Source organism: Idiotropiscis lumnitzeri, unplaced genomic scaffold (genome assembly GCF_059441095.1).
Source record: "Idiotropiscis lumnitzeri isolate Australia: NSW breed Sydney's pygmy pipehorse unplaced genomic scaffold, RoL_Ilum_1.0 HiC_scaffold_234, whole genome shotgun sequence".
NCBI classification, from domain to species: Eukaryota; Metazoa; Chordata; class Actinopteri; order Syngnathiformes; family Syngnathidae; genus Idiotropiscis; species Idiotropiscis lumnitzeri.
Window position 1 is genome coordinate 1 of NW_028283772.1, and position 18,948 is coordinate 18,948.

General features: G+C 41.9%; 2 protein-coding genes across 2 annotated transcripts in view; both read left to right on the forward strand.

Moving 5' to 3' along the window:
• Positions 1-987: 987 nt before the first annotated feature.
• Positions 988-18,948, forward strand: part of LOC148314764 (uncharacterized) — a gene marked incomplete at its 5' end in the record, with an annotated part of 31,294 nt that continues 13,333 nt past the window's right edge. Inside the window, 3 exons of the mRNA XM_088287613.1 lie at positions 988-1,522; positions 1,859-2,005; positions 16,119-16,260. Coding sequence (XP_088143739.1) covers positions 988-1,522; positions 1,859-2,005; positions 16,119-16,260 — 824 coding nt within the window. The remainder of the gene's footprint in view (positions 1,523-1,858; positions 2,006-16,118; positions 16,261-18,948) is intronic.
• On the forward strand, positions 16,351-17,587 carry LOC148314765 (uncharacterized). Its single transcript, XM_088287617.1, has 2 exons — positions 16,351-16,373; positions 16,424-17,587. The coding sequence occupies exons 1-2, from the start codon at positions 16,351-16,353 to the stop codon at positions 17,460-17,462; spliced, it is 1,062 nt and encodes a 353-aa protein (XP_088143743.1). The 3' UTR covers positions 17,463-17,587.

Consider the following 18,948-nt stretch of genomic DNA (forward strand, 5'->3'; position numbering starts at 1 on the left):
GGACTACAAGAGTCTGAACGATATCACATCGCGGTTAAAAATCGCTATCCACTTGCGGTGCTGGACTCTGCTTTTGCTCCGTTGCAATCAGCAACAGTGTTTTCCAAATTAGATTTACAAAGTGCTTACCATTTGGTGAGAATAAGCGAGGGGGATAAATGGAAGACAGCCTTCAAGACGTCCTTTAGGCATTTTGAATATTTGGTAATGCCTTTCGGATTGACCAATGCCCCCGCAGTTTTTCAGAGCCTAATCAATGACGTCTTAAGAGATATGTTGAACGTCTGTTGTTTTGTTTCTCTTGATGACATTTTAATCTTCTTGAATTCCGTGGAGAACACCAACGACACGTACGGGCCATCTTGCAACGTTTACTTGAAAACAAGTTGTACGTCAAGGCGGAGAAGTGTGAGTTACACAAGAATTAGGCCGATCCGGCCAAGACCCGCGCTGTGGTAGATTGGCCGACACCCACTAACCCTAAACAGCTGCAGCGTTTCCTGGGTTTCGCGAATTTTTACCGCCGCTTTATTTAGAATTACAGTCACCAAGCATTACCCCTCACTCGTCTCACATCCGTCAAGACAATCTTTATCTGGGATCAAAGGGCTGAAACCGCGTTCCGTGGCCTCAAACGAGCCTTCACCAACCCGCCTATATTGCGTCACCCTAACCCTGAGTTTCCTGTTGTTGTAGAGGTGGACGCTTCTGATTCAGGAGTGGGGGCGGTGCTATCTCAGCGTTCTCCAGTCGACCAGAGACTCCATCCCTGCGCCTTCTTATCCCGCCGGCTCAGTCCGGCTGAGGCCACTACGATGTGGAGAATCGGGAACTGTTGGCGGTGGTCCTCGCGCTTCAAGAATGGAGACACTGGCTTGAAGGCTCCATAGAACCGTTCACCGTGTACACTGACCATAGGAATCTCTCATACATCCGGACTGTAAAAAGACTTAATCCTCGCCTAGCACGTTGGTTCTTGCTCCTCAGCCGATACAATTACACCTTAACATATCTCCCTGCGTCCAAAAACACCAAGCCGGACGCCCTGTCACGCATCAATGATCCAGTGGAGGAAAGGCCGGGACCTGACAGCGTGGTGCCAGACCATTGCTTGGTGGGATCCTTGCAGTGGGAGATAGAGCAACAAATCCAAGGGGCACAGGACGATGCCAACAACCCGTCCGGGTGCCCAGTGGGCCGGTTATTTGTGCCGGCCCAACTTCGCACAGAAGTACTAAAGTGGGGCCAATCCTCCAAGGTGGCATGCCATCCCGGGGTTCGTCGTACCCTCGGGCTCATCTGTGCATCGAGTAAAGCATCGCATCAGCCTCCAGCGGGGCTTCTGCACCCCTTGCCAATACCTCCACGACCTTGGTCACACATAGCCCTGGACTTTGTCACGGGTCTGCCTGCCTCTCGGGGCAACTCCGTCATACTCACCATTGTGAATCGCTTCTCCAAGTCTGCTCACTTCGTCGCCTTGCCTAAGCTTCCGTCTGCCCTCGAGACGGCCAACCTGCTTGTGCTTCATGTTTTTAGGCTTCACGGAATCCCGACGGACTTGGTGTCCGACCGAGGCCCACAATTCGTGTCCCGGGTGTGGAAGCGATTCTGCCGGTCCCTGGGGGCTACGTCAAGCCTGTCATCCGGGTACCACCCTTAGTCCAATGGACAGTCTGAAAGGACAAATCAGGATCTGGAAGCTGCTCTGCGGTGGATGTGTCTCGATCGGCCATCCTTGTGGGCCGACCATCTGCCATCGGTGGAGTATGCGCACAACACGCTGGTCTCGTCTGCCACGGAGCGCTCTCCCTTCATGACCGCATATGGCTAGCAGCCTCCGCTGTTTCCATCCCAGGAGGGGGTGGTGGAGGTTCCGTCCATCCAGTTCCATCTTAAGCGGGGGCATTGCGTCTGGAGGGAGGCCAGGGCGGCCCTGTCCTGCACCGCCGAACGCAATCGGCGGATCGCTGACCGCCGTCGGCGTCCCGCCCCGGTCTACAAAGTGTTCTGTTCTGCTTCAGGGTTGCATTCACTCACACTATCGCTTGAACTTTCACACGATATATTGTATGCACCACACGTTACTTTAAGCATGTTTTGTTGTGAGTGTGGGACGCAAACCCCACTCTCTCCTTTTTATCATCACTCACCAGACATTAACACTCTACTTTCTCTTACACACCCTAACATTAAACCAATTGAGCATCATAAGACTTAGACCCGGGAATTATAAACATGAGACACAACAACCCAGTAGAACGCAGCACAGCAAGGGCCACAAATTGCCACGGACACACACAACGTATAGACAATTGCACAACAAATACATGTCACAATAAACATTCAGACAACAGCACAAACACACAACAGAGCAAGTGAACCACATTGGAACACCCTGAAATCAAGAAACTGTCAACAATATCGGAACACCTTAAAATCTATTCTATATTCCAGCAACCGGAACGCTCCACGCCTCGGTCAACCAGGTATACCGTGACTGCCCGCTCTTTTACCGTGACTGCGCACTCTTTTTTGAGGTTGCAGTGCGACCATCAGCTCGTCAGCTGTGCACTTCCCTCCACCGTGTATGCCTCTGCAGCGACAGATAATGGTGGTCCGAAAGATCCAATCTTTCCCAGCCTCAGTCCACTTATATACTATACTATACTAACTATACTGAGCGTCACTTTATTGGGAACGCCGTGCACACGTTCTGATAGTCAGCTGTGCATCCCCTTCTTCGATTGCCAGAGCACGAGCCCCCCTTTTTGACTGCGGGTGCTAATTTCTGTTGCCGGCCGAGCCCCCTACTTATTTCACCTGCGTACGCTTCCAATATTACTAGTAATCCATGCGCAATCTACATTCTATACAAAGCATGCAACCATTCCTGAAGTCCAGAAACAATATATCCAGAAACACTGACAAAATTAAAAATAATCGGCCACGTCTTTCCACTCTGCAATATAACAAATCAGGAGCCTTTGAATAAACAGGCTCTCCCCTACCTTTGTGCTGATTGTCCAGGCCTGGAATATTGTAGAGTGTGAAGAACAAGCCGCAAGGACTCCCTCCTTGAGAAAATCACGGCGGGGTCACCAAAACTGTTGGAGTTGAGCCACTGAGAAAACGAGAAATATTTCGTAAATGAACCTGAAAAGCCAAACTTACTCCAATGCGTGTTAGTTTTTTTTTGTGGCTGCCTGGATGGCCGAGTGGTCTAAGGCGCCGCGTTCAGGACCCAGTCTCCCCAGGAGGCCTGGGTTTGAATCTCGAATTTCCCCATTGTGGGACTAATAAAGGGCATCTTATCTTATCTTACTCAAGAAGAAAAGTGTCAAATAAAGACTCAACAACAGCTGATTAGAGTTGCGATATTTTAGTTTCTTCGATTTCTGGAGTTCAAGAAATAGTATCTGGGTGGCTTTTTCTTAATCTGACGAGAAACTGTACTCGGACGAGCATAATCGAAAAATGTCGCGCTGATCTCAGCCCAGCCTCACATTTTATAGGAGGTTTTCTATGTCAAGGGTCATGTAGGTTGAATCGGTCGTCCTTGTTCCCTCCCCCGTTCCACGTTCCACGTCCAAGGCTGACCTTCTCGGGCAGGCAGCAGTCTCTCCGTCTCTCCTGCTCACATTCCCCTGTAATCTCGTCAGTGTACAGATTGTGTGGTCTATGTTTTCACAGATCAAATTGTTATATGTTTTTGGGTGTTCTTGATAGCGTCCCTGTGACGTCTTCCCCGGCCCAACTTGATATATTTGTCTCTTCTATGGCCTATGTGGAAAATGTGTTTTGTCGTATTTGTCCATGAAGTGCGATCTGGTTTGACCTGAGAAGACTGAATCTGTTTGTTCCGAATGAGAGTGTGGGTCATGAAAATACTATGTGTTCAAGTTTGAGGTCTTACATTTAAACGAAGTCATATAAATTTAGCATATGAATGAGTCAGTAAACACCATGACTACAATCCCAGTCAATCTTATCGATGCACTGCACTTCTACTTTCATTTGATAAATGCTTTTTGTTTAATCAATGTTGAACATATTCAGTAAATATGAACCTGCTAAATTAAATAATTGACCTTCTGTCCCGTGTTTAAAATAATGCCAGCAATCGTAATACAATCCTTCACTATTAATTACATAACGCCTACAATAAAGTATAACTTTAACTCTATTGATGAAAGTAAAGTTTAATTTAGGCTATCAAGTAACTCAGTGGTGGGCCTTCAAGGCCTTCTCAGCTGGCCAAACATAACCAATAAAAAAAAAAATGATCATCATCGTTGCATTGATGTCATATTATAGCTGAGCGTTGTATTTTTAGGTGAGAGTTTTGAATCCAATCAGAATTCCGCTCGCTCGTGTTGCCAGGCAGGTTTCACAATAGCAGGAGTGGGCATTATACATTCCGAGGCCTTAAGATGCAATTGTGCGGGCATCTCTTCTGTCAAAGTCAATGAGCTTTCATATTTGTTGGACGGTTGCAATAGCCAATCAGATCACGAGTTGGTTACAGTGAGCCTTTTCGCTGGCCTTATGCTGAGGGTGATGAATGCGTTTTGTGAAACTCACTTGTGAGGGGGCGGCGCGATGCCGAATGAACACACCCGAAAGTCGTAATTGGCGACCGTTCGAAAATCTAAAATATATTCTTGCTTTTTTTAAACCACAATGGCCGAAGGAGGGAAAAGCATGGATTTAATTGCAGATACACTTGCAAGGACATTTTCAAGTCGGACCTTTCAAGAGAAGCTATATCGTCCAACACTCACTCATGGTGCGTAAGTGTGTTTCTGGATATTATTTGTCCAGCCGTGGTGTCATAAATGATGGTATTTTGATGTGGATTCATTCAAGTAGGACAAAGTAGGACTTCACTGAAGGCACCTTAAATTATTTCCATACCCTGGAAGGTCACTGACCTGGCGAGAGAATTGCCCCCACCATAAACAATGCTCAGGCCTATTTTCTCTCAGGGCAGTATCTGGTTACATCGGAACTTCAGAACCAAGACTGGTCACTTCTGTGAGCTCCAGTCCCTTCATAGTTTCATAAAGAGAACTACATCCCATATCTAAATTAGGCCATTTAAAAATACACAACTTTTTTATTTATTTATTTCAATGTATATTTAAGCTTCCTTATGTAATAATACAATATTTATTCAATTGTTTTAGTATGTAAAATTATCAACAATTTAAACCTTTTTATTTCACACTTGAATATTTCTGAACATATTTGTTCTTTTGAATATGTGTGCAATTTAAATTATTCCATCCATCCAGCCATTTTCTGCCGCTCATCCAGGGTTGGGTTATTGAATTAATTTTTTAGTATTTTTTATAATTCAATATTTATTTCAAGATCAGGACTCTTCTCAATGAGTTCAATATTTATAAAATGTTTCTATATTTCTTATTAATTGAATGAAGTCTGTGGTTGCCAATTTTAATATTTCCCTATTTCATTATATAACTAATCCAATGTATAAAAAATATAATATAGCATGAACAAAAATATTTGGTATATTTGACAAAATGATAGTTTTTCCAAAGTGAGATTCTGCTTAGCAACAAACCCCAAACACTTGATAGAGCTCAACAGATCCACTGAGGACGCCATCGACACTGCTCTGCATGTTGTGCTGGGCCACCTGGAACAACAGCAGAGCTATGCAAGGATGCTCTTTGTGGACTTCAGCTCGGCATTCAACACAATCATCCCGGACATCCTCGTTGCCAAACTGGACATTCTCGGCCTCCCTGCCCTCACACGCATCTGGATTAAGGACTTTCAGACCAACAGACCCCAGACTGTGTTGCTCAGCCCCTACACGTCCTCCACCCGTACGCTGAGCACCGGTTCCCCTCAAGGATGCGTGCTGAGCCCTCTCCTGTACGCCCTCTACACCTACGACTGCAGCCCGGCCCACGGCAACAACACCATCGTCAAGTTTGCTGACGACACGACAGTGGTCGGTCTGATCTCGGAAGGTGACGAGACAGCCTACAGAGAGGAGGTAAAGAGACTGACAGCTTGGTGCAAGGACAACAGACTGCACCTTAACACTGCTAAAACAAAGGAGATTGTCGTCGACTTCAGGAGGAACAAGACGCTGCCGCCCCCCCTCTGCATCGAAGGCGTGTGTGTGGAGAGGGTCCACACGTTCAAGTTCCTGGGAGTACAGATCTCCGATGACCTTTCTTGGAGTCACAACACCACAGCAGTGGTCAAGAAGGTCCACCAGCGTCTGCACTTCCTGAGAGTCCTCAGAAAATTCGACCTGGACAGGAAGCTGCTGCTGGCCTTCTACCTCTCGTCCATCGAGAGCCTGTTGACGTACTGTGTCTCCACCTGGTACAGCGGCTGCACTGAGGCGGACAGAGTGAGGCTCCAGAGGACAGTCAAAACAGCGCAAAGGATTATTGGCTGCCCTCTCCCCTCACTGTCGGACATCTACACCGCCCGGTGCCTCAGAAGGGCTCTCAACATCGTCAAAGACAATACCCACCCAAACTCACACCTGTTCGACCTGATGCCCTCTGGCAGGCGCTACAGATGCATCAAATCGAGGACCAATAGACTGAGAAACAGTTTCTTCCGAGAGCCATCTCCATTCTGAACTCTCACACACACACACGAGAACACCCTTACCTTGCAGAACAGCATTGTGATGTGTTTTTATATACACTATTCAGTACTAAATTCCATTGCACTCTCTTATTTATTTTTCTAATTTATATATTTGTCTGTATTATTGTATTGCACTGGAGAGGGGAGCCCTCTAATCTCGTTGCACACTTGAGTACAATGACAATAAAGGGATTTCTGATTTCTGATTCTGATTTCTAACCTAGAAAGAGGTTTTAGCTAGTCAGAAATTTATTCAGAAAGCGAAATATTAAATGTATGTGAGGGGATATTTGAAGAGTTTGAGTTTTGTTCAATGGACCATACATATACGAGCCAGCCAAACACAGCGAGAAAACCAGCGCTGACTCCAGTCGCCATCAAGTTGCCAACTCCTGACAAACCAAAACCTTTGAGAGAAACTGAGACGATTTGCGTTTCTCTTTCTGGTTCTTTTTATAGTTCAACTTCTAGTTCAGTTTTTCACCTTTTCACACAGCATAATGAAGGCCAGTTGAGCAAGTGGAACAAGTCATTTTATTGATGATTGTGGAAGGCACCGATTTCATAAGCACAGTTTCTTCTCACACCTTTTCCATTAAATACGATTAAAAAGACAACTGAAAAGCATAATGTTAACACATGTTTTTCTTGGCAAACGCAATTAATTTCATTTTTAATGTTTGATATAAAAACAAAAAAAAAATCATCACTCAGACATGATGGTTCTTCTGGCACGGATCACATTGGCTTAATGTAAAAAAAAAAAAAAGCTTTGCAAAATTCAATATACAGTGGAACCTCGGTTCTCGAACGACTCTGAGGTCGAACAAATCGGAGTTCGAACAAAAAAAAAGAGAAATTCTTGCTTCGCAGTTCGAACAAACCTCGGAGTTCGAATGCCGGTATGACGCGTGAGTGCGTACGCGAGGGTGGGGGGTGAGCGGCGTACGGGTGTAGATCGCTCTCTTTCTCTCTTTCTGACCAACTGTTGTCGCGTGCGGACGTGCTGCGTTTTGCTCTCGCGTTTTATATAGGTGTACGAAGTGTTTTAGCCCCTAATCATGCCTCCAAAGAAAATCAGTGCAAGCAGCAAAGGAATGGTTTCGGTGTACGAACAATTCGCTTTTCGAACAGGGTTCAGGAACGGATTATGGTCGAGAACCGAGGTTCCACTGTATCATATTTTATTCAAAATCAAAATTTTCATCTTACCACAAAGAGTCAGTTCCTTCAGTTTTTTGTTGTCTTTTTTTTAAGCTTCAAGGATCGCTGCAAGTCTCACCAGCACAATCGTGTCTCTTAGCACTCCGTTTAGTGGAGAATTTTTTAGCACAAACGCTGCAACTGAATGGCTTGTCTCCACAGTGTGTTCTTGTGTGGCGTCGTAAATACGACTTTTGAGAGAACCTCTCGGCACAAACTGAGCAGGAAAAAGTTTTTTCTCCAGTGTGTAATCGTGTATGTGTTTTTAAATTTGTCTTAAAAGAAAAGCTTTTGCCACAAACTGAGCAAGAAAAAGGGTTTTCTCCACTGTGCGTTCTTGTGTGGATTGTTAAATCAAACTTTTGAGAGAAGCTTTTGCCACAAACTGAGCAGGAAAAAGGTTTTTCAACACTGTGTGTTCTTGTGTGATATGTTAAATATGTCTTTTTCGAGAAGCATTTTCCACAAACTGAGCAGGAAAATGGTTTTTCTCCACTGTGTATTCTTTTGTGGTATATTAAACCTGAATTTTGAGAGAAACTCTTGCCACAAACTGAGCAGGAAAAAGGTTTTTCTCCACTGTGTGTTCTTGCGTGGCTTGTTAACGTTGAGTTTTGAGAGAAGCTTTTACCACAAACTGAGCAGGAAAAACGTTTTTCTCCACTGTGCGTTCTTGTGTGCCTTACTAAATGAGACTTTCGAGAGACGCTTTTGCCACAAACTGAGCAAGAAAAAGGTTTTTCTCCACTGTGCGTTCTTGTGTGCCTTACTAAATGAGACTTTCGAGAGAAGCTTTTGCCACAAACTGAACAGGAAAAAGGTTTTTCACCACTGTGTGTTTTTCTGTGCCCTTTTAAAGACAACTTTGAAGATAATGAGTCAGTGTGACATGCCCTTTCACCTTTGGCTTGCCCATCATCATCATCATCATCATCGTCTGATAATGTGTCCTCATTATGTGCTTGTGATGGCCCCCAGTGGTCTTCATCACCTTCTGTTGTCATGTGATGACTTGAGCTGCTGCTTGTAGGCTCCGCCCCTCTGTTGTCCTCACTCTCATCCTTGTTTTCATCTTCAGTCTTTATAGGGACAATGTTCACTGGTGACTTGTTGATCTCCTCCTCCTCCTCCTCCTTTTTGATGTGAGTCCAGTCTGGCTCCTCTTTCACAGAACAGAGATCATTTTGTCTGACGTCTGCAGGACACAGAAAGACAAATTTGGTTTGGTCAAGTCAAACCTCATGTGGCAACTTTGTCTGATATTGTTTCTCCCGTGCTACCTTGACTTGTGCCTGCCGCACACGGAGCAATGCGTGCGACCCCAACTTGGACCGGACCATGGGGGCATTTCACAAAATTACGTCCTACGATGTAAACCTCCCTATAGCAGCACAACAGTGATAAACGAGCATTTAAAAAGGAAGCACGTTGCGGCTGATGCCCTATTTCATTCCTGACTTAGTCACAGACGTTTCTGGAAGCTAGCTGAAGTTAGCACACACAGGCTATCATGTGCGTCTGATGGAACACCTGTTGTGGGACCCGAACATATTGATGGGGGCCACTGGGGGCCATCGCAACATAATGTCATTGATAAAATAGGAATCCTTCAAGTGAAATATGTTTACAATTATTTCATTTTGCATTTAGAGAAAGTTTCATCGTGGGTATTTTTGCTTCCATTATAATCGGGATCCCTAAAAGAATTAAAGGGGCCCTGGCATCAGAGTCGCTATTTATTGCATGATTTACGTTTGTTTGTTTTTTTTTACCCAAAATGACATTTATCCTGCGAGTAAGTTCCGACATTACCCTTTTTATATTTATAAAATTTCTGTTTCTAAATCAAATTTAAAACAAATTTACGTTTGAAGACTAAAAATTCCTACACATAAGCATTAAGCAACAACACTTTCACTCTGACTTTCATGTTGACATATTTGAATAATGACGGTATAGTTTAAAGTTATCCAATACGTATCAAAATTAGACTAAGATACACCATAATATTATGAGTTCACTGAATTATTTTGGAACTGCAACGATGCTTAACAGCCATAGGGTGTCAGTAATGAGTAACAAAGTAACACAACATTGTCATTTGCATAAATTACCAGGAACTATGAGTTGCGGGGGAGATGCAAACCACCTGGGCCACAGGAACTTTATTACCAGGAACTAAATGTTCCTGGACTTGTTGGTAGAAAAGGGGGTTGTGACGTTCTCCCTTTTTAAGCCCATAGTAAGCCAAAGATGCAGATGCATTCCTTGCAGCATGCGCTTGTTCACTGATGCGATCCATGCAACCCTGGATGGATGCATTCAATGTTTGGATGAGGTGAAACTACGCACACGTGCACAGAACAGTGCAGAGCCACCGGAGGTTCCTTGACCGAGCAAGTAAAAATTTCATAAATAAGACCAACACGTACTTGATTTTTCAACAAAAAAAAAACTTTGTGTTTTATCGACTAAAATTCATCAACCGCCATTGATCTTTTTGCCGCAGTGTGCACAGTTTTTAGAGTCAGGTTGAATCATTCCTTAAGGAATTGCTTGAACAAGATATGCCAGAGAAGTTATTGTAAAAAACGAGACAAGCCTGCACAAATGAATCACCGAGCCAAGACTGTCTGTCACTTGCGAGGAGCAGTCCGCCAAAGAGAAAAGCTTTCCCGCTCCTGTGCGGCCTTTATTGAAGCACAGCATAGCAATTTGTATATGTCAACTCATAAAGAATGGAAAAACATGAACACTTTGACTTTATCACACTCGTCCACACGCTTCCTGTTGTTCGAACGGTTTCAGCTTACAAGACATGTTTGGGTCACAATTCTGTTAAATGCGAGCGAGACGGTTTCCTGTCAAACACGGTTCAAGACGTGCATCTGTTTTTGTGGCTTCCTGCTAAACTGCCAGCATAGACACAACTCTTTTACCACTGAACTCACGTTTTCCTGTTTAAGAGGTCCATGTTTTTGTGACCTTCTATTAACCCGTAAGCATAGTTTTGAAACATGATGACATGACAAACTTAATTTCTTTCACAACGTATAAAAACCGGAAGATGTAAATTGTTAAATAATCAGTTCAAATTTTAAACTGGGAAAAAAACACAGAGTTTACCCCCCACTATTGGTTATTCTTTGGCATTTATTTTCTGCACTGATTTAATTTGCCATAAACAAATGTTCAGCAAACCGGCAAGTAAAAGGCAATAATTAAAAATAAAACGGCAATAACCTTGAACGCATTCCCCAAAACAACTTAATGTTGTGATGCATATTTTTAACAATAGAAAGCCGTTCTTTACAAAGCAAATGAGAGTTAGACGTGTACAAACCTGCTTTGTGTAGCACAACACGAAGCTGCTTCCAACCTTCGCCCAGCAGTTGAAGATGTTGCTCGTTCTCTTCTTTTATTCCACAAAGTTCCTCTTTGTACTTGGGTGTCGTTCTTTCACACATTTTCAAACGTCAATCTCAACAAATCCGCACTTGGTCTTTGCTTGGCGATAACTCGTGAGCTTCTCTTTGTTCGACGAGACGAATGAAAGATGGCGTCGTTTTTTTCCTTCGAGAAAATGGCAGTCTGTTCGTCACGAAAGCGGAAGAACAGGACACACCCCGCTGTGATATGATTGGCTGCGGGCTGTGTGGAGCACTGTCACCAACTCACCGACAGATGTCACCATTTGCGATGCAAATCATTGTTATCTTCTTCTAAACATTGGAAAAACGTACGATTTGAACCGTATGCACATGAACAAACATTTTAGTTCCCAAATATGAACTTGAGAGATGTATTGAATTTTATTTTTGTTGCTGGTTTTGTTAAAACATCTGACACCATGTTGTTGGTTGGATAGTATTCCAAATGTATTTCCCTATTATTAACAGTTGACATGATAAAGTGATACTTTATGTCAACATATTTGCACCTTTGCAGGGTTTTTCAACAGGTTGCGATGTACGATGTGGTTGCGAATTTTAAATGAAAATATGTCACTGTTTTATTACTTAACTGTTATTGTGTTCGAAAATGATTTAGGTATTTCTTTAAGTACTTTAATATTTCATTATTTGTATTAGTATTCATTAAACTACAATAATTCACTATTAATTTCAAGATTCATTGAACTGTTTTAGGAATAATTAAGTATTCAATGTTTAATTGTTACAGAATTTACTTTTTAAATTTTTGTTTCACCATTTTGTTCAATCTTAATCTTATGGAAAATTATTTAACAAGCACCAACACAAGGTTTTTAAAGATAAAGATAAGGATGTCCTTTCATATTCCCACAATGGGGAAATTGGCAGTGTTACAGCAGCAAAGATATAGATCACACAGAGGCGGTGGTGCAATGTAGCCGTTAATGTATGACATTAGCAGCAGACATTCAGAAAAAGCAAACCTATGCGAATATAAACAGTATATACGTAAATACACAAATCCCCATGTGTATATACACACTTACATCCCACAACATTTACAAGTGTAAGGAAACACTCCGAATGTCTGTCCATGTTCCAGAGGGGAAATTAATAAAATGCTACAATGATAAAAAATACTGCAATGATAAGACGACTGCAATGGTAAATGAAGGATTGTATTATGATTGCTGGCATTATTTTAAACACTGACAGGACAGAAGGTCAATTGTTTAATTTAGCAGGTTCATATTTACGGAATATGTTAAACATTGATGAAACAAAAAGCATTTATCAAATGGAACTAGAAGCACGGGTCACAAGAATGACTAGGATTGTAGTCCTGATGTTTTCTGATTTATTATATTTTTCTCATATGCTAAATTTATAGTACTTAGTTTAAATGTGTGAACTTTATTGAAATTTTGGGTAGTGAGAACAAATTTGCACACATAGCATTTCCATGACCTGCACTCACACTGACAGCACTTCATGGACAAAGACGACGAAGCACATTGTCCACATTGGCTGTAGAAGATGCAAACATGCCAAATTGGGCACTGGAGGACTCACACAGACGCTATCAAAAGAAAAACACATTCCGAAAGACATAACAACTGGAGATCGGAGCACATGCACGTACGCATACAAACACACAGACATATACAAACACCTGCACACATGCACACCGACAAGATTACAGAGGAATTCCAGCGGGGAGAGAGACGGAGAGACTGCCCGCCGGAGAAGGCCAGCCTTGGCATGCCAGTCTTAGGAACCAGACGGGAATCAACTTATCCAGACGATGACTAACCTGGGGAGGACCTTCCCTTGGACGTGGACCCGTGCCGTGGGAGGGAGCGAGGACGACCGATTCAACCGATTCAACCTACATTACTCTTGACATAAAAAACTCCTATAAAAACTGAAGCTGGGCTGAAAGATGGTGCACATTTTTTGACTGTGCTCGCCCGAGTGCAGTTTCTCGTGAGATTAAGAAAAAGCCACCCAGATATCTGTCTTTGTACTATTTCCTGAACTCCAGAAATGGAAGAAACTAAATATCGGAACTCTAATCAGTTGTTGAGTCTTTATTTGACCCTTTTCTTCTTGAGTACAAAAACCGAACACGCATTGGCGTAAGTTTGGCTTTTAAAAGTTGATTTACTAAATACTTCTCATTTCCACGGTGACTCAACTCCAACAATACTAAAGCTGTTGCTTTATGTTATTCATATAGAATTTTTGTTTAAAATCCCCCTGGCTCTTCTTTTTGTCTTTTCTATATTATGTACGTATTAATAACTGTGTTTGTTAATGTTAATAAAGCTTTTGGCAAAAAACGTATAAGTAAATATTTATCATGTCACTGATGGTGGAGTGGTACACTCGCCTGAGTTGTGTGCAGGCAGCGTGGGTTCAGTTCCCTCTCAGTGACGGTGTCTATGTCTGCCCTGTGACTGGCTGGCGACCAGTTCAGGGTGTTGTGCGCCTTTCGCCCGTTGTCAGCTGGAATAGGCTCCAGCACTCTCCCGCGACCCTGTTCAGGATAAGCGGTGTGGATCATGACATGACATGACAAATATTTGTCCTCTCATCAATATTTGCACATCAGAGTACTGAGTTTCGAGATCCTCACTATAATAGTTCTCGAAATTATATTTCTTATCAATGTAGGTTAGTTAAGTGATATTTTATTGACAATCTAATCTCAATATACAAAGACAGAAAAAATAATTGGGGGGGGGGGGGGCGCGAATCTTTTTCTTTTTGGAAAGGGCGGGGGGTGAAATAATTGAGAAGCACTGCTAGTATATGCAGACATTATATCCATACAATCTTGCAGCCCGATTTAACCACAGTATTGTTGCAAGTTCGGTAGGAGAAACGTAAACGTCCCACTGCTGTTCCAGCAGCTGCTTCTCCGGGCATAGGGAGGAAGTGACGTCGGAGCTGACTCGATTTTGTGGCGTTATTTTAGTTATTTTGTTAAATTGTTTTTATCAACCGAATTAAAATATTACATAGAATATATATTAAAATAGAATAGTCAGGTGTAAAAACAAACACAGAGGCAAAGAAATATATTTGAAAAATACGTGCTTAAAGTATGACGTCATTAGCAAGCGCGCAGCTTCCGAAGGACCTCGACCACATCCACCGACCCGTCCACTCCGAAATAAAAACACCCACCGCTCAATTCTTCTGATTTAGTGTGGAACTGACTGTAAATTTCTCACAGAATGTCCAGTGCTACTCTAAAGGACTACGACATAATTCATTAAGTCTTTGTGTCCCGATAACCTCATCTTCGCGCGTTGATGCTTTTCGGCGTAGTTAGCTTAGCTTGTTAGCTAGCTAGCCGCTAACAAAAAGAGGCACATGACTCATCGCCAAGCAGAGATCAAGTGCGGATTTTTGGGAATTATCATTTGAAAATGTGTGAAAGAACGACACCCAAGTACAAAGAGGAACTTTGTGGAATAAAAGAAGAGAACGGGCAACATCTTCAACTGCTGGACGAAGTTTGCAACCAGCTTCGTGTTGTGCCACACGAAGCAGGTTTGTACACGTTTTACTCTCATTTGCTTTGTAATGAACGACTTTCTATCGTTAAAAATTTGCATCACAACATTAAGTTGTTTGGGGAAATCGTTCAAGGTTATTGCCGTTTTATCTTTAAATATTGCCTTTTACTTGCAGGTCTGCTGAGCAATTGTTTATGTCAAATGTAATCAGTGCAGAAAATATATGCCAAAGAATAACCAATAGTGGGGGGTGAACTCCATGTTTTTCCCAGGATAAAATTTACATTTAAAATAACAAAATAACATTTTCTGGTTTTTATATTTTGTTCAAGCAATTCCTTACGGAAGCAATTCCGCCTGACTCTAAAAATGTGCACATTGCCGCGAAAACGTCAATGGCGGTTGATCAATTTTAGTGAATAAAACACAAAATATTAAGTTTTTTTTTTTTTTAAATCAAGTACGTATTGGTCTTATTTATTTATGAACTTTTTACTGGCTTGGTCGGGTGAGAGTCAATGAACCTCGGGTGGCCCTGCACTGTTTTGTGCACGTGTGCGTAGTTTCACCCCATCCAAACATTTAAAATACATTGAATGCATCCATCCAAGGTTGCACGGTTCTCATCAGTGAACAAGCGCATGCTGCAAGGAATGCGTCTGCATCTTTGGCTTACTATCGGCTTAAAAAGGGAGAACGTCACAACCCCCTTTTCTACCAACAAGCACAGGAACATTTAGTCCCTGGTAATAAAGTTCCTGTGGCTCAGGTGGTTTGCCACTCCCCCACAACTCATAGTTCCTGGTAATTTATCCAAATGACAATGATGATGGATCAGTGGGAGGTCTTGTGTTACTCTGTTACTCATTACTGACACCCTATGGCTGTTAACCATCATTGCAGTTCCAAAATGATTCAGTGAACTCTTAAAATATTAGGGTGTATCTTAGTTGAATTCGAATACATATTCCAAAAACGTCTGTGACTATGTCAGGAATGAAATCGGGCATCAGCCTCAACGTGCTTCCTTTTTAAATGCTCGTTTATCACAGTTGTGCTGCTAAAGGGAGGTTTACATCGTAGGACGTAATTTTGTGATATGCCCCCATGGTCCGGTCCAAGTTGGGGTCCACGCATTGCTCCGTATGCGGCAGGCACAAGTCAAGGTAGCACGGCAGAAAATAAGACAAAGTCGCCGCCTGAGGTTTGACTTGACCAAACCAAATTTGTCTTTCTGTGTCCTACAGACGTCAGTGAAAACGATCTCTGTTCTGTGAAAGAGGAGCCAGACTTGACTTGCATCAAAAAGGAGGAGCAGGAGGAGGAGATCAACAAGTCACCAGTCAACGTTCTCCCTATAAAGACTGAAGATGAAAACAAGGATGAGAGTGAGGACAACAGATGGGCGGAGCCTACAAGCAGCAGCTCAAGTCATCACGTGACAACAGAAGGTGATGAAGACCACTGGGGGCCATCACAAGCACATAATGAGGACACATTATCAGACGCTCATGACAATGATGATGATACTAATGATGATGATGGGCAAGCCAAAGGTGAAAGGGTATGTCACACTAACTCATTCACTTCAAAGCTGTCTTTAAAAGGGCACAGAAAAACACACAATGGTGAAAAACCTTTTTCCTGCTCAGTTTGTGGCAAAAGCTTCTCTCGAAATTCTTATTTAGTGAGGCACACAAGAACGCACAGTGGAGAAAAACATTTTTCCTGCTCAGGTTGTGGCAAAGAATTCTCTCAAAAGGTACATTTAACAAGTCACACAAGAATACACAGTGGTGAAAAACCCTTTTCCTGCTCAGTTTGCGGCAGAGGCTTCTCTCAAAACGCAACGTTAACAAAACACACAAGAACACACACTGGAGAAAAACCTTTTTCTTGCTCAGTTTGTGGCAAAAGCTTTTCTTTTAAGCCAGATTTAAAAACACATACACGATTACACACTGGAGAAAAACCTTTTTCATGCTCAGTTTGTGGCAAGAGTTTCTCTCGAAGGTCTCATTTAATAATTCACACAAGAACACACAGTGGTGAAAAATCTTTTTCTTGCTCAGTTTGTGGAAAATGCTTCTCTCATAAGGCAAATTTAACAAGCCACACAAGAACACACACTGGAGAAAAACCATTTTCCTGCTTGGTTTGTGGTAAAAGCTTTTCTCGGAAATCAAATTTAACAAGTCACACAAGAAAGCACAGTGGTGAAAAACCTTTTTCCTGCTCAGTTTGTGGCAAAAGCTTCTCTCAAAAGTATGATTTACCAATCCACACAAGAACGCACAGTGGCGAAAACCCTTTTTCTTGCTCGGTTTGTGGCATAAGCTTCTCTCGAAAGTTTTATTTAACGATCCACACAAGAACGCACAGTGGAGAAAAACCTTTTTCATGCTCAGTTTGTGGAAAATGCTTCTCTCTAAAGGCAAATTTAACAAAACATACAAGAACACACAGTCGAGAAAAACCTTTTTCCTGCTCAGTTTGTGGTAGACGCTTCTCTGTAAAGTCAAGTTTACAAAGCCACACAAGAACACACAATGGAGACAAGCCATTCAGTTGCAGCGTTTGTGCTAAAAAATTCTCCACTAAACAGCATGCTGTGAGACACAATTGTGCTGGTGAGAAAAGCAGCGATCCTTGAAGCTATTAAAAAAGAAAACAAAAAACTGAAGGAACTGACTCTTTGTGGTAAGATGTAAATTTTGATTTTGAATAAAATATGATATATTGAATTTTGCAAAGCTTTTTTATTGACTTTAAGCCAACGTGAACCATTGTGTCTGAGTGATGATGATTTGTTTTGGTGTTTACATCAAACATGTAAATAAAATTAATTGCCTTTGCTTGGAACAACATTTTTTAACATTATGCTTTTCAGTTCTCTTTTTAATCGTATTTAATGGAAAAGGTGTGAGAAGAAACGGTGCTTATGAAATCGGTGCCTTCCACAATCATCAATAAAATCACTTGTTCCACTTGCTCAACTGGCTTTCATTACGCTGCGTGAAAAGGTGAAAAACTGAACTAGAAGTTGAACTATAAAAAGAACCAGACAGAAACGCAAATCGTCTCAGTTTCTCTCAAAGGTTTTGCAATGTCAGGAGTTGGCAACTTGACGGCGACTGGAGTCAGCACTGGTTTTCTCGCTGTGTTTGGCTGGCTCGTATATGTATGGTCCATTGAACAAAACTCAAACTCTTCAAATATCCCCTCACATACATTTAATATTACACTTTCTGAATAAATTTCTGACTGGCTAAATACACTTTCTAGGTTGAGCTCTATCAAGCGTTTGGGGTGTGTTGCTAAGCGGAATCTCACTTCGGAAAAAAACTATAATTTTGTCAAATATACCAAATATTTTTGTTCATGCTTTATTATATTTTTTATAGATTGGATTATTTATATAGTGAAATAGGTAAATATTAAAATGTAAAATTGGAAATCACATACAGACTTAATTCAATTAATAACAAATATAGAAACATTTTATAAATATTGAACTCATTGAGAAGAATCCTGATCTTGAAATAAATCTTGAATTATAAAAAATACAAAAAATTAATTCAATAACCCGACCCTGGATGAGCGGCAGAAAATGGCTGGATAGATGGAATAATTTAAATTGCATACTTATTCCAATGAACAAATTTGTTCAGAAATATTCAAGAGTGAAATAAAAAGGTTTAATTTAATATTGATATAATTTTGCATATTAAAATAATTGAATAAATATTGTAGTATTATATAAGCAATTGAAATATACATTGAAATTAAAAAAAAAAACTATTTTTAAATGGCCTAATTTAGATCTGGGAAGTAATTCTCTTTATGAAACTATGAAGGGACTGGAGCTCACAGAAGTGACCAGTCTTGGTTCTGAAGTTCCGATGTAACCAGATACTGCCCTGAGAGAAAATAGGCCTGAGCATTGTTTATAGTGGGGGCAATTCTCTCGCCAGGTCAGTGACCTTCCAGGGTGTGAGAGTAATTTAAGGTGGTCACGAGTAGACTGGTCGTACCAAAGGGGAGACGCATCTGCTCTCCCTCTGGGGGACTTTTGGAGGGAAATCCCGAAGACTAGCGTGATGGGAATGCATATGCAACAAGGGAAAATTAGATATTCA